The 20,633-nt window shown below is 47.2% G+C and overlaps 1 protein-coding gene across 1 annotated transcript; it reads right to left on the reverse strand.

Annotated features, from left to right (window-relative positions):
* Positions 1-266: 266 nt before the first annotated feature.
* Foxa1 (forkhead box A1) lies at positions 267-4,095 on the reverse strand. The gene is made up of 2 exons (XM_027929816.3): positions 4,024-4,095; positions 267-1,601 (listed from the first exon to the last, which is right to left on the reverse strand). Exons 1-2 carry the CDS (start codon positions 4,093-4,095, stop codon positions 267-269), a joined length of 1,407 nt encoding a protein of 468 aa, XP_027785617.1.
* Positions 4,096-20,633: the final 16,538 nt, after the last annotated feature.

Below are 20,633 nucleotides of genomic sequence, written 5' to 3' on the forward strand. Positions count from 1 at the left end.
TATATACACTTGTGGATCATTAAACTTCGCAGGAAAAATTTTTGTTGGTGCGGGGTTGGTAATAATATACACAACGAGTTTTGAATACAATAATAAAGTAACAGTCCTTTCCACTGGGGGAAAATTGTGCACGAAAAATTAAAATAGTTGGGATTTTATTATGCTGTTGTTGGTGTGTGTGGTTTTGTTTGCTGTTGTTTTTTGTTTTTGTTTTTTCTCTCACTGCTACCAGCATGGCCATGCAGACAAACCCCCAGTCCCGGAAGCTAGGAAGTGTTTAGGACGGGTCTGGAATACACACCTTGGTAGTAGGCCGGCTCCAGGGCTGAGGGCTCGATGGGGCTCCTCGTGGCCACAGAGGCGCTGCCAAGGGGCAGGCTGGCGGGCAAGGTGGCGCCGTAGGGTGAGTACTGCAGTGCCTGCTCATATGCCTTGAAGTCCAGCTTGTGCTGCTGCTCCGAGGAGGACATGAGGTTGTTGATGGAGAAGGGGTGATTGAAGGAGTAGTGGGGATCCCCTTTCAGGTGCATCTGAGACTCGTGGGGTGCTAGGCCATGCGCTGGATGAGAGGGGGGCACAGATGCCAGGGCCCCGGGCCCGGAGCTTATGGGGGGAGCCGACGAGGAGGCTGGAGTCTTCAACTCCGAGGCGCCCCCTGTCGCCGTCGCCCCGCTGTGGTCCAGAGTCTGGGGGCTGGCGGCGGGCCCAGGGGCCGGCGCGCCCTCTAGCTGGCCGGCCTTCCCGTGCACACCCCGATGAAGAGGCGAGTCGGCGCTGGGGTTACCCGCGCCAGAGGGGTCCTTGCGGCTTTCAGGGCCGCTCTTGGAGCCGCTGGCCCCACTCCCTCCCCCGGCCACTGGCTGCTTCTCGCACTTGAAGCGCTTCTGACGGCGCAGGTAGCAGCCGTTCTCGAACATGTTGCCGGAGTCCGGATGCAGCGTCCAGTAAGAGCCCTTGCCTGGCTTGTCCGGGGATCGTGCCACTTTGACGAAGCAGTCGTTGAAAGAGAGAGAGTGGCGGATGGAGTTCTGCCAGCGCTGCTGGTTCTGCCGGTAATAGGGGAAGAGGTCCATGATCCACTGGTAGATCTCGCTCAGCGTGAGCATCTTGCTGGGCGCCTGCTGGATAGCCATCGTGATGAGCGAGATGTAGGAGTAGGGCGGCTTGGCGTGTGGGTAGCTGCGCTTGAACGTCTTGGCGTCGCCGCCTCCGCCCGCGCGGCTGCGGCCCAGGTTGGACGGAGCGTACGCCATGGGGCTCATGCACGGGTTCATGGCGGCCGCATAGGGGCCCAGGCCATTCATGGAGGCCGCCGGCTGCGCGCCCATGGCGCTCATGCCACCTGGACTCAGCGCCGTCCCCATGGCAGTCACTCCTGCTGCCGTCATGCTGTTCATGGCGCCCGCTGAGCCCCCTGGCATGCCGGTCACAGCGCCGGGACTCAGACCGGCTCCGAGGCCCGGGTTAGCGTAGGACATATTGAAGGAAGCCGGGGTCATGTTGCCGCTCGTGGTCATGGTGTTCATGGTCATGTAGGTGTTCATGGAGTTCATGGAACCTAGGCCTGAGTTCATGTTGCTGACTGGGACGGAGGAGTAGGCCTGGAGCAGAGACAGCGAGTGAAGAGGCCCCGAAGGGCGGGGTTAGTGATAGTCTGGGGGCAGAGGGGGGGCAGCAGGCCAGGGGCAAACTCCTGGTGGCGGGGGTGGAGAGCATTTCTAAAAAGTATGGGAGCCCCCCACCCTGGGCAAACTGTTAGGCGCCCTTCCCAGACCGAGCAAAGATGTCTTGCGCGGCAGGAGGAAAATCCTAACGCAGCAGGCATGAAAGACAAGCGCTCACAGAAAATATGTCCCCGGGAAGATGTGTAATCGCCTTACACACCAGACTCAGGGGTTGGCTTCCAGGGCTGCTTCACTGCCGCCTCTATCCACACCAGGCACTGTACCAAGTCTCCACCCCACACCAGCCTCGGGCCTTTGAGGCAAATGGTCTTTAAAAACTCCGAAAATAGAATTAATCTCTGACCCTCTGCTTCTTCACGTCATCCCAAGGATCCAGTGGGTTCCCGGCCCAGCCCCCGCTGGGAGAGCAACAGGGCGCCAACTCTGTGCCCACCTCACCCAAGGCTATCAGGCTCCGCTTGACTACACAGCAGTCTTGATTGTGCTAGATGGCTGTTAATGAAACTCTTCTTAAAATACAGCAAATCATCCAGGGCCATATACCCCCTACCATCATTCATTTCCCTACAAGAAATGGCTTTATTGTTTTAGGAGTTTTTGCCAAAATGATGCATTCCTTTTTAAAAAAAAAAAAAAAAAAACAAAAACATTATATCTAAAAGTAGTGTTTCCCATCTACTTGTAGCAAATCTAATATTTAAAAAGGAAGCATACGCAGAAATTATATAGGCTTCGGCAAATAAAAGTGAAATCAGATTAACAGAAGGGTATTGCAGGAGTGCATCATAGTATCAACCTTCTACATACGTTTGACATGAGTTTACGTGTATACCTCTGCAAACCATTTAAAAACTTGCATTGTTACCTATTTCTAGCCCTTTAAAGTGTGAAAATTTTGGTGACAATTTGTTGTAATAATCATCTAGGTTTTTTTCACAAACCGATATGCTGCTGATGACCATTTCAAAAGCCTTGCTTTTGAAACTTCATGAGTAGTTTTGAAAAATTTCCAAAATTAAACACTACCTACTTTCTCTTAATGCTCTTCTACTTCCTAATTCTCAGTTTCAACATGTAGGAAAGCTCTTTTACTAGAGGGCTTAACTGGTGGATTGAGATGACTGCATCAGAATTAAACCTCTGGAAGAGTTCTGAGCTCCTTTAAAAAACTCTTTATCAATAGTAATTTGGGAATGAAGTGGGTATTTTAAAATACAGAACCCAGAAATACTAAAACTACTTATCCGATAATTTAATAAAGAACAATAAATTCCTCAAATTTATGTTCATCAGCAAATATAACTCCATTTGAAAACATAAGAGATGAACAAATAGATTTAAATAGGAATACCCTGTAAACTGTGGTATTCAAATAAACTTGAATGAATGTGAAAATATATCTATATATATATAGAAACTAATTGCTATGAAAACGTTTTCTGATTATATATATGCATATATGTATATATACATATACACACACATAAATATATATTTTGTCCACCGCCGTCATGTGGTGGGGTTTATTTACTTGGGAGTTTATTTTCTTTTCCTTTTCCCAAGATAATCCAAGGCCCAATCCAGTAAACGTTTTTAAGAATGGTAAATAAACTTTTGGGGGGCAGCTGCAAACTGTTTTCAGAAAAATACTTTTAATAGGGGGGTGATCCTGCCTGTACCTGGTTTTCCTCTCAATCCTTTTGTGCACATTGTAAAATAAAGCCCATGAACGGGCCACCAAGGGGACAATGAAGAGAAACAGGTTCTTGGCCCCGAGTTCTGGAAAAGGATTTGGCTCGCACTAGCGCCACCCAGCGGTTCTAGAGTAGAATGAGCTCACTTCTCCCCAAACAGGGCTTTTGAAGAAGTTTTACAAAATGTAGGAATCGTTTCATTATTGAGACTCCCAACTTTGCTGCACAGCGCCTTTATCAGAATATGTCTGCAAATTAAACGGTGGGACGCAGAGACTGCCCTGAAGGCAAGCTCTGGATTTCTCAGAGTTACTTCCAACTAGTGCCGGCGGCACCCGAGGCGCCCAGGGCCGGGCTCCAGCTCCCGCTCTCTACAGGGCAGAGGCAAGTGCTTCCCAGAGCGGATGTTTTCAAAGCCCGGACTTTCCTAAAACTCTTTTGCCCGCTGCGAGAGCAAGGACCCAACTGGGGAACTGGACCGACTATGAGGCTCATCCAAAGCTGGGCCCGGGCCACACCAAGCAGACGGGCAGCCGTGGCACCGATTAGGCGCCACCAGCCCGCCAGCCACACTGCCTGTCCCGCGCCCACCTCGCCCCGGCCTCTGGGCTCCGGAGACGCCCTGCTGGCCACCAGTCTCTCACCTCCTGTGTGTCCGCGTAATAGCTGTTCCAGTCGCTGCTCTCATGCCCTTCCATCTTCACAGTCCCTAACATCCTGGAGCAACCCTGCCCGATGCAACCATCCAGCCCAGTGCGAAGCGACGGGCAACCGCGCGGCGCGGGGCGGGGGGAGGGGAGCCGAAGCAGCTGCAGTCACCCGAGCGCCCGCGCGGGCCCAAAGCCACCCCGGAGAGGAGGAAGCTTGGCGCTGCGGGGCGCGGCGTGCGTGGCGGCGGCACGGCGGGCGGGGGCAGCGCCGGGGGCAGGCGGCTGCCGCGGAGCGCGGCGCCGGGGAGCGCCTCCGCGGAAAGTGAGCGGGCGGCCTCTGTGAGGCGAGTGCAGTTGAGCTGATGTGGATCTTACGTCGCTCGAGTGCCCACCTCCTCGTCCTCTCCCCATTTGTCCGCGGCACAAAGACGCTCGCACCTACAAAGCCCGAGGTGCACCTGCGAGGCGGCCGCCCGCCAGTCCAGCCGCCGCTCCTCCCGCCCTGCCGCGCCACCGCCGCGCGCGCCCCCCGCGCCCCCTCCCATTGAGTCCCCTCCCCCCAAACCTGGCCCTCACTTTGTTTGCAAAGCAGTGTAATTGGTTTAAGCCCCGAGGCTAGGGAAAGAGTGAAATGGGGCGGGGGAGTGTATGTAACCCCCTTTGGAAAAGGGAAAAAGAAAAATAGGCGGGACCATGAAGGGCAGGCCAAGATTCTAGATGGGAACCCGGTAGCTGGAGTAGGGCTGGGGCGGTGGCGTCGGAGCCCAGGCTCTGGGACCTTGTGCGCGAGATGACCAAGGGGTTCCTCCCTAGAGGCACTCACCACCCTCTGCACCTGAACTGCGACTGCGTCCGGAGCTCCTCCTGCCCTTTTACCTGTTCCCTGCCTCTACCCTCATGATTCCAGACCCAAAGTTCAACCCCGCGAGACTGGTGAATACAGACTTTATTTTATTTTATTTTTCCCCTCACCTGGGCTTCAAACTAGAAAAGGGAAAAAGCCTCGTCACTAGAAACCCAGCCATCTGAGTCAGCCGAGCCGAGTGACGTTAGGTTGACCCGGGCTCCTGGCTAGCAGAGCGGAGGCGCAGCCACGAAACTCGTACCTGCGGCTAAGAGCAGGTGAGTCACAGCACCGTTTTATATCTTTATGACATAACTTTTTTTTTTCCGCCCCAGTCCTCTCCACTCCCCTTGTCATCTGTAGTGAACATAAAGAGGAAGAAACTGAGAGCAGATGTCTGTGTGGTAGAGCAGGCGGATTCAAGTTGGCCGTCCTCCCTCAATCGAGCTCCTCCTCCCACCCCCCTTCGGCAGCCTAGGGGACTGAGCTGGAAGGTACCGTCTGGTTTCTGATAGGGAAAGGTCAAGGGGAGGGGACATCTCCCTAAACACGGACGTTAGCTGAGAAAACTAGGACTCGCACGCGGGGACGCATCTGCACTGCTGAAGAGGTGCCAGGCCGAAGCCAGAGGCAGCCCATAAAGGCTGTGTCTCTGACCTGGAGATGTGGGACTAGCATTTCAAGCTCTCGCTTGGTTCCTAATGGGTCCTGGGCTTCTATGGGAAATTCTCCCCCACGGAAAGCCTTTTGACTTCCTCGAAGCTCTTTGTAGTGGATTGCTCACATGTCCTGGAGAAAGACCAACCAAAGAGACTGGATGATAGGCACTAAATTGGTGATAGGTTGGGAGACGTGCACGGATGTTTCTGAGTAGAGTGTATATGTGTTCTGAGTATGAGTGATGGAGTGTGTGAGTGACCATATATGTGTTGTACCTGCCTGCAGAACCATCAGGTTTCCTTAAGTAGCAATAAAATAAAATCTTAACTAAGACTGCAAAATTCTTGTTTTGCAAAGTTAAAAAATGTAATTAATCTCATTTTAAGAAATGTGTTTTAACTTGCCTTCCAAACAGATATCTTATCACACCCCCCCACCCCGTTCTTTGTTCTCTTAAATCTTTTTTCCTTGAAAACTGGTAAGAGAATCACGTTAAGTCCTTGAACCAAACAAATCTCTTAAATCAGCAGGGGAGCAGAGAGGGTGAAGATGTACAGTTAAGGAAATAAAAAAGATAAAAGCATTGGATTACAATTCCTTTTTGAACAGAAGGGGGGGCATCATTTGTGAGGGAGGGAATGAGAATGAAATTAAATCCACCTGGAACTCAGCAGACCAAGAACCCACCCCAATGCAGTCTACCGAGGTGGACCCTTGAGTTTATGTAAAGGTACCTGCAAGTGTGTGTCTGAAGCTAATTCTTTGGTGCAAAGTTCCCATCAGCAGCAGGACCTCAGTTCCAATTGTAAAGTACACTGATGCTTAGCTCCCTCAGTCTGATGGAGACTTTCAGTGTTAATGAGCTTCCTTGTTCCTTCCAGCGTGTGACTCTCAATGCCCTCTTGGCTCTTCTACAACATCAAGCTTGACTACAGTATTTTCTTTATGGGTGGTTACAACTTAGTAATAGCTTAGTGATAGCTTTTACAGTGCACAAAAACACTGCACTTTAAGAGAAAAAAACGTAGTCACTGTAACGGGAATTAATTTAAAAATGTCAAACGTTCATTTGGCTTATTTTCCTAAACTGTAGTTTTTTTCATCAATGTATAATAATAATATCTTCTGTTCATAATGTTATGGCCAAAGTAAAGTTTCTCCCAAGCTTCTTCAAAGCCTAAGACTGATGGTGCAGAATGGACTCTGTCAGCTTTAGAGCCTTGATCCAGCTCCGAGGTTCCCAGGTCCGCAGACCAAGGGATTCCCGGGAACACAGCGCCTCCTGTCTTACAGACCGAATGCTAGATTTTCCAGCAGGTGCCCACAGCGATAACCCCAGGAGAGACTGGGTTGAACCTCGCACGTGTCTTTCAGGCAGGGATTTTGGTCTGCAGCAGCATTCGTAGACACCTAACAAATTCAGAAGGTGAAGTTCTAATGTACTCCACATGCTACCCAGTCAGTTTCCCTGAGGGATAAAAGAGAATCAGCAGGGCCACGCAGTGTCCTTGACTAGGAAACACACACACACACACACACACACACACACACACACACACGCTGCTGTCTCTCAAGGTTGATGGCCAGTTGGCAGCCAGGTAAAGAGTCCAGCTGCCTAACCCTGCTTGTTTCCAACCACTTTCCCCAATTAGGTCCTTACAGTGTTGCACAACTGCTTTGCAAAGACTGCTGCTTTCTTAGGGGAGTTAAACCTGTCTTCAGCTCTAGGAGGCTGAGTGGACTCAGGGCAGGGAAATCACTAGAGCAGCCACGTGGCAGTTCCTGAGAAGTCCCGAGCCAAACTCGCAGGGGTGAGGACTGGTCTTCGGCAGCCGGGGGCAGCCGAGGTAGCGGGGAGAGCGGGCTCTTCAAGTGGAGGACGCTGGGGCAGTCAGGACCTTGGGGTACACTAGTACATAAGGCAGCCGCGGATCGAGAAAGCGGCTCCGCCTTTCCCGGAAGCTGCTCCTGCTACGCGTTTGGGGCCTGCTCCCTCCCTGCACAGACCCGCCGTAGGAGGTCCATTGACTGAGCCCGTGAGCCTCAGCTCATCCTCCCCGCAAATATTGACCAGGCAGGGAGAAGCAGAGGGTATGACGACTAAAGACTAAAGATGTCTCCAAGCCAAGGCTCCTGTCGTGGACCCAGCTGGTGGCCTCCCCAAGCCTGGGCCCTACCTATTTAGCGATCGAAGGGTGGGGACGAAAGCAGGGTCTGGGGCGGCAGGCCTCTGCGATGGGATGCCCCTGGATTCTCTCCAGGGCGTCCCTCCATGGCTTTTCCTAGTCGGCCTCCTTTCCCCGACGACTCTCGTTGGTGCTGTGATCAGGTCAAGACCTCCGTGGGCCCAGCCACGCTTGGTGCAGGGTGGTCCGAATTTATCCTCGATCCCCCACCTCCTACCCGGATAAGAAGCTTAAGTCTTCCTCCTGCAAGAGAGAGAATCAGACTGATTGAAAGACCTGTGGTCTTTAACTCGGTTCAGAGCCGACAACTGGGACCTGGCTCAGCTGAGGAATGAGGAAGGCCGGAACGCAGAAAGCCTCTGCTTGCCCTGGCGATTTGAGGTGTGCCTGGAGAAGGGACCTGAGTGCCTCTGGAGCTACAGTCTTAAGCGTCCCGCCCACACCCGCGGGGGGCGCTGCGGTCGGCTCTGAGGGGCCCACTCTCGCCCTGACCAGCCTGAGGCGCAGGGCCAGCATTCGAGCCCTTTTTCTCTTCCTCTCCCTTCTTTGCCTTTTCTTTCCTCATACTTTCGCTCATCTCTTCCTTCTGACACTAAATCATTAATTAAGGAATTAACTCCCCACTGATGAGACGTCCCACTCCCAGTAGGTAGGCCCCCTACAACCACCTGAAGGACGCCGTCGGGCCACTTCTGTGCGGAGTCCTTTTGCTGTTCTCGGCCGCATCCCTGGCCAGGTGGTGTGTGTGCGCCTGTGTGTCTCCAATACACAGCACTAGGGCTTTCTGTTATTTTATTGTAAACAAACGAACATCAGCCATTAGGTTTGTCCCTTCTCCTACTGATCTCTGTCGGAGTCGCCGCTGGGTTTCAGAACCGTCCCAGAGTTCGTGGACCTGGCTCGCCAACAGCCGGATGTCGGAGCCGGAGCTGCTCCCCACCTGGCTTCTCCCGCGGGCGACAAAACCGTTTCTGGCCGTGAGCGAGCTTCGCTTTGCCAAAACCAACTCACATTTTCATGTATTCAAATGAGAAATGTTAGAAAGGGCGACTGGCTCTTCTGGGCAATCAAAGTCCCATCCGTTCCCCCAGCGAATGGGAGCCTTCCTCCCTCGAGGCCAGGGAGTGGATAAGGCACCCCTGCCCCGACAGTCGCGCATCTTCCAGCTGCGTTTCCCCCCAAGCTACTGACTTCTTTATCCCGACTGGTCAAAGCCAGTTAGCTGGAGGACTTCTTCAGCCCCAGCCAGTCAGTCCCTCGTTACCCCGCGCAGTCTTCACTCCGGCGCCCACACTACCCTTTGGCTTTTCCTGTTTACTTAAAACCCGCTTGGGTTGTCATTGTGGGGAAAGGACTGGAAATACACTCTTCACACAAAGAGTTGGAAAATTAGGGGGAAACGTGACACCGGTTAGGTCTAAGTTTGAACTGAAAGGAACTAGTGCGGCTGAAGTCCTACTGTGTACCACAGATTGGGCGGGGCGCTTGGAGATCCCAGCATTTCCTCTCTACCTGCTTTTCTGGTGCCCAAGAGCTGGGAAATTGGAAGCCTGGGCGAATGTAGGTCAGGACCTTGATCCCTCACCACAGAAGAAGCCCTCACTAATAGGAAACTGTAATGGAAGTCAAGGAGTTGGAAAAGACAACGAATTTCATCTCTTGCAGCTTAAACATTAAATCCTTCCTGAACGTTAGGCAAGTGTTGAGCTTCCTCATACCCTCAGATCCATTAGAACCTCCTCCCTTCCACACACCGAGGAGCTCTCCCACAGCCCGTTAATCATCACTGGTGACTTAACTTTGGCTATTCAAGTGTGATTGCCCTCAAATTTATGTAGTTCTATTTAAAAGATGATTTTGTAACGACTATATAAAACATATCCTACATTTGGAAGAATTAGCTACAAAAATGCAGTATTTTTTAATTGTTTCCTGATTATCCTCCCCACCCGCCATTTTGAAATCATGCTTTGGACTGGTAAAGACACAAATTTACTGACCTGACATGTAGAGGGAAATTACATTCATACTCTAAATTTAAAATTTTATTGGAGGGCACTGTTGGGGGGCTGCTTCTGGGTCTTTTAGCAGCTATTCCAGAGAAAACATTAGAGGACAGTTTTGTTTTAAAAGTGGCACATTTATTTGCAATTTTAAAAATCTCTGTAGTCCTATGGACCACAGAACAAAACTAGCTTAGCTCACCTTGCAGTGAGCTTACTTCTAAACAAGACATACTGTGAAGAAGCTTCCATGACAGCACTTGCTTTGCTGGAACACCAGTGAGATTTGCAGAACTTGGGTCATTTTCTTTCTTTCTTTTTTTTAAATTCTAATTTGTTATACATAATGGCAGAATGCAATTCATTTCACATTACACATATAGAGTACAATTTTTTCAAGATACTGTACACAAAGTATTTTCACACCATTCGTATCTTATACGTGTACTTAGGTTAATGATTTCTAACTCATTCCACCATCATTCCTACCCCCTTCCCTCCTCCTTTCCCCTCTCTCCCCTTTGCCCTTTCTAAAGTTCCTCCATTTCTCCCATGCTCCCCTCCAACTCCCATCCCCCAATCGCCATTATGTGTCAGCACAGAACTTGGATCACTTTCTAAATGTTTTGTTCTGATTTTCTACATGGATCAAGGTAAGGAAATGCAGGGCCACCATGAGGCATGGCCTGTGGTGGCAAGTTCGGAGCAGACTCCTGGGGTTCGGAGCAGACTCCTTGGTGAGAACTTTGCACATCTTTCCAGAACCAACTGAATTCTGTTCTCCTTAGGTCCACATCCTGCTCTAGATTTCTGCCAAATTCTTTTCAGTCTTCTACAGCAAATTGCATTTGTTTCTTGTTGCTCTCTGAGGGCAGGAACCACTGTTATTCCCCAAGCCAGAGCAGAGCATAGTAGACTTCAAAGATTTATTCAAATAATCAACGACCTTAGCTCAGAGACTGGCCAGGCTAGCCTTAGGCAGGAGGGATTCATGAGTATCAAAATTATATCCACTTGCTTTTTAAGAATTCATGTGAGAGGACCTCAGTCCTGTGCACTGGGAAAACAAAGGGCTTGTGGAATGAATGGAGGAAGGAAGGAATGGATGGACAGATGCTTTTAGCAGAATGGACAGGATGTCTGAGCGTGAAACTCCTAGGCTTCCAAGTCCCATAGGCCTGACTCTTTCCTTGACATTGATGCCTGCTTTTAACCAAAACCATTAGGTCACATTATGAAATTGGAATTTCTCCCCTTCTTAGATACTTGGACATGGGTGGGATCACCAGCCAAGCCTTGCCCATATATGGCTACTGATGTATGACCCAAGGCAAATATTTCATTTTCCTCACTGTGAAAAGGCAGCAGCCACACCTATCATTAGCAGATATCAATTAAAAGTTAAAGAACCCCATCAATTTTCCATCAAGAAAATGTTTTACTCAGAGCTGTAAAGGAAACATCCATGTTTAAACAATATGTTTAAATTGGCAAACAAATAAAGCCCAGCTCTTGCAGTGAGAAGGAAAAGACTTGCCACAGAGCTCTGTTCGTGCAAGGTTGAATTCAGGGGTTTAGAGCAAGTTGCCTTCTGCCCTGCTCTGGGGTTGCGGGGAGGATGTGAGGGGCCTGGGACCCAGAGTGCTGGCTGATACAGGTGCTAGGCTTGCTCTGTGGCTGCCAAAGTTATGATCCTCCCTAGTGCCTCCTTCTTAGCAGAAGGAGGGGTGCTAGAAATTACCAGATCCTGACCTTAATTGCCTTTCAGCACAAAGTATTTCATTCTATGTATATTCCTTGTGTGATGTAATAGTTTTCTTAAATGACTGCCAATCCCTCCCAGAATACATGTGTTGTTGCAAGGTATTAGCTGGAGACTTCTTGTGTCATCCCCCCCCCCACCCCCGCGCTCCTGAAATTTTATTTGCCACAAAAGCAGGCATTTGGGAAGTCATTGAGAGAGGAAGCAGGTCTGCCTCCTTCTTTGGGTTGCTGTCACTCGGGAAGCCACAGGGTTGTGTAATCCTCCAGCTGCATTTGGTGTTTCCAATGTCCCCTTATTCCCTACCCGGAGGGTGTGGGTTTCAGCAATTGCTGGAATCCTACCCTGGACCTGCACCGCAAAGTCCGTGCTTTCAGATCACCCTCTCTTCCAGTGTGCTGGTATGCATCCCAACTGATTCCGGACTACTGTCACCCGTGGGATGGGGGGACTGGGGTGGGGAGCTTTGAACTCTGGTCCAGCAGATTGGCCTTGAAGGCTCAGGATCCGGTTCTAGCAGATCTGGTGTACATTTCAAATGCTTTTGAGAATGTAGTTGGTGGAGTGGAGACCATTTTCCTTACTCAACTGGCTTCTCCCACCAAAAATACCTTTCACTGTGAATCATTGGTCCCCTCAGACTTCATGACCCTCTCCCCCACACCCCATGCTGAGAGAAATGGTTTCAATAAATAAAGCCCAGTGCTGGGGTTGAAGGTCAGTTTACACTGGAGCAGGAGATTCTAAAACTCCGGCAGGTGCTGGAATGGGAATAAACCAGGCCATGAGTCCAAGGATGAGATGGAGAAACTGAGAACCAGAGAGTGTATATGGCAATGCCATTGGTGATGGGAGGGTCCATAAAGAGGTGTGTGTGTGTGTGTGTATGTGTGTGTGTGTGTGTGTGTGTGTGTGTTGGGGTTGCAGCATGGCTAGAAGCTAGGCCCTGGTACTATAGACCTCGAACTTTTGCTGGGAAACTCAGGCAGACCCAGGTACCACATAATGAGCTTGGACCTGATGTTCTGGTTTTGGCAATGTTGATGGTAGGGACAAAACCTGGAGTGACTAGTGGCTCAGGTTTGAACTTGATGTTCCTCCCCAAGGGAATGAGGACCTGTGTGAACCTAGGAAAAAGAACTGTTTTGGAGGTGAGGTGTGTGTGTGTGTGGAGGGGTGTTCAGCTCCTGGAAGTGTCTGATGAAGTCTCTTAGAGGACTGCCACTAAGATTTCCTTCCCTTTTGCTGAATATCTAGTTTTATAGTCTATAGTTCCTGGTCAAATTTGGGCAAAAGCCTTTCTGCTTTTTACTGCACAGCATCTCCAAGGACAGCAGCAGCAGGAGAGAGAGCATAACCTGTCCTTCCTACTTCCAAGTGCAGGCAGAGCCTCTTCAGTGCATAGCTGCCCAGTGTTCTCATACTCCCCTTGCCAGGGCTGGTGTTCCCAGGCCCCTGTGTCTGAGTCTGAGATTTCTGAGAATTTCTATCACACAAATTCCAAGGGGCTCCTTCAATGTAATTGACAAAAACAAATGGGTGTTGGCAAACCAGGTGTTTGGAATCAGACCCAGATTCTGCAGGAGACTAGCTCTCTCTGAGCCTCAGTTTTCTCAATTGTAAAATGAGCGTGTTAGAACTCATCTCAGTATCAATGAGGACAGAATAAGTACACAATAAATGATAGCATAAAGAGCCATCACAGAATTCTGGGAGCCTGGGTGGTGATGGATGATGCTGGGACGCAAAAAAGATTCAGGCCTACAATCCAGGTGTGCTTCCCCTTCCCCTTCCAGGTCTCTGCTTGGGACCTCTGGCCTGGCTTTCTAGATGTTGCAATGTCTCCCTGGTATAATTATCAAGGAGGAAGGAGCTTTAGAGTGGGAACTGGGCATTCAGTGGGGATGGGTCTCAATGTCCTATCTGGAATTCCCTCCCCATCTTCCAGAAGGGTGATGCTGCTCTCCATAGAGTCTGGATGGGTGGCAGAGGGAAAGTGTCACTAGAAGGGATCAGGAGACTTCATTGAGGACCTTCTAGGGGAAAGGAGGCTCAAGGGGGAAAGAGATGAGCAGGCCCATACTTGCCATCACACATAACCCACACAGGCCAGCAAGGTGAATTGTTCTTCCTTCCACCCCTATAATAGAAAGGGAAGATACTGGCCAAAGATCCTGCCTGTGGCTTCCCTGGGCTCCTGAGATGGTTGTCTAGGCCCAGGTTCACTAGCTCCACCTGCAATCTTTGGCAGTCTCAGGCATCTTCTCTTTCAGATTTCTACCATCACTTGGGAAGCCCAGGGAAACTGAGTTTTAGCCTAAGAGGGGAGGGAAGTGGGAGAAAAAAAAAAGAATGCTGAGTTTGGGCTCCTTAGAGGCCACTGTAAGCCTCAGCATTGGAATTTGGGGAGAGCTGATATGAGAAAACCTTTGATTTCTTCCAGATACTTTCCCCTCCTAGTTCCCTTCTCACACACAGACTTGAAAGGAGCCATTCACTATCATTTGGAGAAGTATCACCTAGACATTTTTCTAAAATTATGAAAATCCAAAATGTGATTAGAGCAAGGAAACATTAGTTGCTGTCTTTGAGAATTATGTGATTTGAATTCCCTAACAAAGTTTCTTCCTGGGGTGCAAGTCCCTCTGAAATGAAGCAAGCATGCTGTGCTTTGGGTGGATTCTTCAAATATGAAAGACCTGAAATATTACCTTGCATGTGCAAGAAATCTTGATGGGGTGCCAAAGCTTAATTATGAAAAACAGTGTTTAAGAACACCAAATCACAAAAGGGTTTCACAGATGTAGAGCCATCTGCTGAGATGAAGATTCATGAGTTGTTCACCCCCTCCTACTGAGGAAGTTTGGAATTGTTGAGGTTCAGCTGTGGGTGAGGGACTCTTTGTCTCGTAAATTTTAGACAAAGTTCGGGTGGGCTAAGTGGATGCTGTGTAGAAGTGCTATTAAGTTTTGAATTCTGTTTCACTAAGCAATCAGAATCCAGGTGGGTAAAATAAAATGTTTTTTCACTGGAGAACAGACAAACAACACATCTTTAAGGCTTACTGATTTTCTTTGGGTTGGTATTGGGGGAAGTGAGCACAGGGAAAGTGGGCTGGTGCACAGAAGCCTCAGGCAGCGATCTCTGGCTAAATGTGGCTTCTGTTTTTACAGCTTACTTAGGGAGAGATGTTAGTTTTTCTAAGCATAAACCGGCATTGCTTCTCTAAGCTCAGTGTTTAGGCTACAAAGCTCATACAACCATCTTACATACCTACCACTAGAAAAGGAATGGTTCTGACCCCAAACGCAGCAAAATCTCTAGTGCATTACCATACTTGGAGAACACCTCTGTGAAACCCTTTGGAGGTGTAAAGTGTCACTGGAATGTTAAACTCCAACCACTACCTCCAAGAAAAATAAATCCTTAATTCTCAGCCAACTACACCTGTTTTGGACTAGGCATATTAGTGTTATTTATATCTTTTCTTTGTAAATGGGTAATTTTACTGCTCAGGGCTTGCTTACCCTCCCCACCCCCACCCCTCCTCCAGTGCTGGGGATTGAACCAGCTAGACAAATGCTTGGACTTGCTAGACAAATGTTTTACTACTGAGCTACATCGCCAGCCTCTGTGCCTCCTATTTTTAATCTTACCTTAAGTACCCTGGGATCAGGCAGGAGCCAGACTTTTGAGGCATCTCAGGATAGAGGTGATTGACTTACCAGGGGGGTCCATTACTGAACTTCATAAGCTTAGATGTTAGAACCATTTCAGAATTTAAGGTCTAGAGGAAAGTCTAGCATATGGTCATTAAGTTACAATGGGAAATGTGGGGTGAACAGGATGGTTGGAGAGGTTGGATGCAGTCAGTACTAGGGCAGGACCACAATGTGGGGCAACGTATCTCAATACATTAGTTTCTGTGGATTAATGGCAGTACAGGCAGCTTTTGGTGGGAGACTTTGCTGGTTATTCTCTTTTATACTCCCCAGGTTCCTGCTTTTGGCCCCAGGAGGCCAACATCTATGAGCTATGGTACTTAGATTTTCTTAACTTTGGGCTTCAGTCTAGTTTAGCCAGTGGGTAGCAATGATCAGGAATAAAGGGCAGAGGACAATGAGTGGGAGGAGTACTGATTCCTGCTTTCTCCCTGCAGTCCTGTGGCTTGTTCTTTTAAGTCCTCTCTCCATTTTTACAGGCCCTACTAGGCAGCCCTTCTTTTGCAGGTTTAGCTTTCACCAGCTCTGCTAACCGCCCCACCCCACCACCCCCGCCTGCACCTTTCCTCTTCAGATCAAGGGGTAACACCTGCTGTTGCTAGATTTTGGGTGACTCTTGAACTCTTGTAGTTGTCTCTGACCCACCCACACTCTTATAAATAGTTCCTTCAGTTCCCTCTTCCTCCTCTTCCACCTTCCAGTTAAACTCTAAAGAGTCTGCCATCTGTTTTCTGTGGGGAACTAACTGATGAGGAGGGGACTGAACACTCATGGAAGTGAAGTATGATGGTTTCTGTCATCTTCAGTGACATCCTCATACTGTAACTCACCAAAAAAAGGCTTTACTCCTTCTCCATCACCATCTTGCATGGAAGTTCCAGGATCTCTCTGGTGACAGTTTTCTTCAGGCTCATCTGCCTCTGGGTCTAGCAGGAGAGCAAACTTGGAATTTATTTTCTTTATATTCAACACTTTGATTTTGCATTTGATTTCATTGTTAAGGTAATTGACAAATATTGATAGCTAAAACCAAATATTGATAGCATTTAAGTTTTTTTTTTTCTTTTTAAACCTTCAGTGAACTAATCTGTGCTATAAACTAAAGACTGAGACTTATGTTAGTGGTAAGTTGTGTTAATATTGAACTAGGTCCAGTGACTATGAGACTCACTGGTAATGTTCATGTATGTTCCTAAAGGCCTGTGCACATTTGGCCTTCTCATCTCTAGAACATTAAGTCTAGAACTCTGTTCTCTTCAGTGTCCTGGCAACAACTCATTCTTGACTAATGCCAAGTTAATGACATTACTTAGGTAATGGGAACTCTTTGTGCTAGGCACTATATTGAATATTAGGGATAATAAATTTAAGACAAAATTCTTGCCTTCCAATGATTAAAACAATACTTCAATGCCATTATTTAGAAATCTTGCAAACTTCTATGTAGGAAAAGTTTAAAAACAAAATTTCTATTCAAAAACACAAAAGTAGTTATGGCTTTTGGAATGTTTTGCTACCTGACATCTACTCATAATATGAGTGAGCCTGTTCCTTTACTCCTTTGCAGATACTTGATTACTAATTTGGTAATTCGATTGATAAAAATTACAATTCTCAGTTTTGATTTGTATTTCTGAGATTATTGATGGAGTTAAATATTTTTATATTTCTATTTCCTATAATATTTCTTCTTTTAGAAACTGCCTGTTCATGTCCCTTTAACTGAAGATTTTGAGTAACTGTCCGTTCTTATCTATAGAATATCAATATCATGACTGACACAATGTTACAAAGCTTTGTTTTACAAGATTTTTAAATATTATATAATTTTGTTCGTTTAATGCCTAGATTAAAAAATTAACACTTTAAATTTTATGGCTTAGTTCTTACAAGTCTTATCTACACAAAATCAAAATCTTTTATCCAGTTTGAATTTATATGGGTGTATAATATGAAGGAATGACTATTTTCCAATTATTCAAAACTTTGGGCAGGCTCTAATTGTTAGGAGCTTTGAATTCTTTTTGGAGAAATGTGTTTGGAGAACTGTGTTTGGAGAACTGTGTTGTATGTGATATTTGGAGGTGTGGAAGCTGGAAAATCACATTGGATCTACCTTTACTTGCAGTAAGGTAAACTCGAGAGGGCTCCTGAACTAGATGACAAGAGGACTGGTAGGTGACTGTGGAGAGTGAAAACAGCTAGGTGAAATTGTAGTGCTTTCATGACTGCATGAGTAACTTTGTGCTGCTCTTCCAGTCTAAATACCATCTCCTTAAAATGACATTAGCATTTTCATATGAAGACCTTAATATCAAGAGTGAATCTGAGGGGCTGGGGTTGTGGCTCAGCGGTAGAGCACTCACGTAGCATGTGCAAGTCACTGGGTTTGATCCTCAACACCACATAAAAATGGATAAATAAAATAAAAAGGTATTGTGTCTAACTACAACTAACAACAACAACAAAAAAGAGTGAATCTGAAATGCCTTTAGACCAATAACTAACCCCTCCCCCTTTCTCCTCCTTTCCTTACCCCTTCTCCTTTCCCCTCCCTTCTCCTTTTTCTCCTCCCCTTTCTCTTTCCTTTCCTTCCTTTTCCTGCCCTTTCCTCTTCTCTGTCTCCATTTTCTTTTTGGTAAATATACCTAGAACAGAGATTCCTAGCACAGGATTACCAGCTAGGGACTTTGGGTGGATTCTTTTAAAATTCTTTTATCTCTTTGAACATCAGTGCCTTAACTATAAAATGAGGATGACACTAACAGTACCTAGCTCATGAAGTGTATTATCCTATGACATGTACACTTGAATACATAGTTACCTTTTTTGATTATACAAAGTATTAATGATTTTTTTTTTTTTTTTTTGAGCTTGGGTCTCACTATGTTGCTCCGGCTGTCCTCCAACTCCTCGAGTGATCTTCTTTCAGTCTCACAGGTAGCTGGAACTATGGGTGTGGGCCACCATGTGGGACTAATGAACAATATTAATCATTTAAATTGTTTCCTGATCATATGGTTAGACATACTTCAAGGTTACATTACTTTAAAATATTTCCTAGTTTGGAAAACTGAACTCACTGTTTTTGTGCAGCATCCTGCAGAATATCAAGAACAATTATTCACTTAAGAAGCACTTTGGCTATTTGCTTATTATTTTAATTAGGACCGAGAGGCAATTTACTCCTGGCCTGAAGGGGCTACTTCTATGCTTAGAGTGAAGCTGCCTTCTTAGAGCATCCACAGGATAATGGGATATGATGTGAGTGCAATGAAACCTCAAGGGACAGCAAACCCTTTCCTGTAGTATGCTTCTCATTTTGTGAACATTCAACCATATTTGAACACATCGTGCTAGGGAGAAAGGTAACAAACCTGGGATATAAGATTTTTATCTCTATTTCACAGATGAGGATGCAGAAACCCAGAGAGGGGGGAAGAATCTTGTCCAGGAGGCCAAGCTGAGTGTCCCAGCTTAGTTTTGTCTGCCTTTAAAGTAGAAGTTTCCCTCTCAAAGGCCTGAGGATGGCTGAGTACATATCTCCACAATTGGGCTATTGCAGGGCCCACCCAGCTCCAGGGGATTGTGCACTGAAGAACATTCTTCTCTCTTGAACACCCAGGAGACATGCTGCCCGCTTCCAGCACCTGGAGTCTCAAGGAAGATCCCCAGAAGATTCTATTTGCCACTATCCTGATGTCACTTTTGAGTTGCCTGAGTATTTGGAGAGGGGGGTTGATAGAGAGTAGAGGGCTAGAAAATAAACGTTTGAGGGCCTGCTAAGTGCCAAATATTGAGTAAAGCACTTTCCTTTACATTATTTCATTAAATTGGTTTTTCTTTTTGTCCCTTAAAAAATGGTGAAGCGAGGCTTGGTGGTGCACATCTGTAATCCCAGTGGCTCAGGAGACCGAGGCAGGAGGATTGCAGGTTTGAAGCCATCCTCAGTGACTTAGCAAGGTTGCAAACAACTCAGCAAGATCCTGTCTCAAAATAAAAAAATAAAAAAGGACTGGGGGCATGGTTTAGTGGTTAAGTACCCTTGGGTTCAATCACTGGTAACAGCAACAACAACAACAAAAGTGAAATATTACACATGAAGATGAAAAAAACAGAAAACAACAGTTTATCACAAAGAAAAAATCCAAATAGCCATCACCGAGGTTAAAAAGTTTAAAAAGTAGAACATTCCCTAGCCTCTCTAGTGCTGTCTACCCACTTACAATTAACTTTCCCTCTCTGAAGATGACTACTATCTGGTTTTTGTGATTATTACTTTCTTTTGTTTATTTGTAACGTATCATGCATCCATGCCACTTTGTGCTGGTCAGGGTTTGACCCTTCTATGATGGACTCATAGTGTATGTATCCCTCTATGTCTGGCTCCGTTGATCAACATTACATTTCTGAGAGTTTCATCTTTGCTGTTCCCCAAAGCTGAAATTTGTTCATTTCCTTAATGTATGTTATTGCATTTATAAATATATCACAATTAATTTGTGAATATTAGTTTTGATGATATTGGGGTTGTTTCCAGTTTTTAGCTATTATGGTTTAGCTATTATGAAACTACTATGAATACACACACACACACACACACACACACAGAGGCATTTGTTATTTTGGGGGAGTGGAATTGCTGTATTAAAGAGTGTGTATATTCAACTTTAATAGATAATGCCAATTATTGTGTCTTGCACCACATCAGAAATTCTGAATATGGCTGAATCTGAGATTATAATATGAATTTTCCAGAAGTCTGAATCTCATGCCCTTGATTTGAAGATTCTTTTTACAAATTACCCTCACAGTAGACAGCATGGAAGCATACTCCCTGAAATGTACCCTTAACTGACAGTGCATTTTCTTTTAAATGGGCAGAGGAACGGTCTGTCTTGAGGTCCAGCATTATTATGTAACACAGAATAAGAATGCTAAGAAAAACGATTGCTTAAACTGAGCAAAAACAGCCCATGCAGGAGGCTTCAGTCTAGGGGGCTCTTTGGAACCAGCGCCTTCTCCACCGGCGGAGTGCGGGGAATGAGGCGTCTCAGTCTGGGTTTAGGCTCCAGGACCTGGAGGGGGTTCCACCAGGCACGAAAACGCGCCGAGGGCTAGGAGGGCCTTGACAGCGCAAAGGGGATGCTCTGCAGCCAGGGGCGGGGGTGAGGGGTGGGAGTAGGGAGAGCCAGCGCGCGAGGCTTGTTGCCTGGCGACGGAACGCGCGTCCTTTCCGCATTGAACGGGTTGATCCCACCCGGCCCCTGCGCCCTACCAGGGGCAGTTGCAAATCCCGCCCGCCCCATAGGGTGAATCTTTGACACTTGAATGAGAACACGGACGTCCTCCGAGACAGGTGAGAGTAGACCTCGGATTGGGACCCTGGTGTCTTTGGATTCCGTGGGAAGGAGTGACCGTGATACA

The sequence above is a fragment of the Marmota flaviventris genome, chromosome 2, assembly GCF_047511675.1.
Source record: "Marmota flaviventris isolate mMarFla1 chromosome 2, mMarFla1.hap1, whole genome shotgun sequence".
Taxonomy (NCBI): domain Eukaryota; kingdom Metazoa; phylum Chordata; class Mammalia; order Rodentia; family Sciuridae; genus Marmota; species Marmota flaviventris.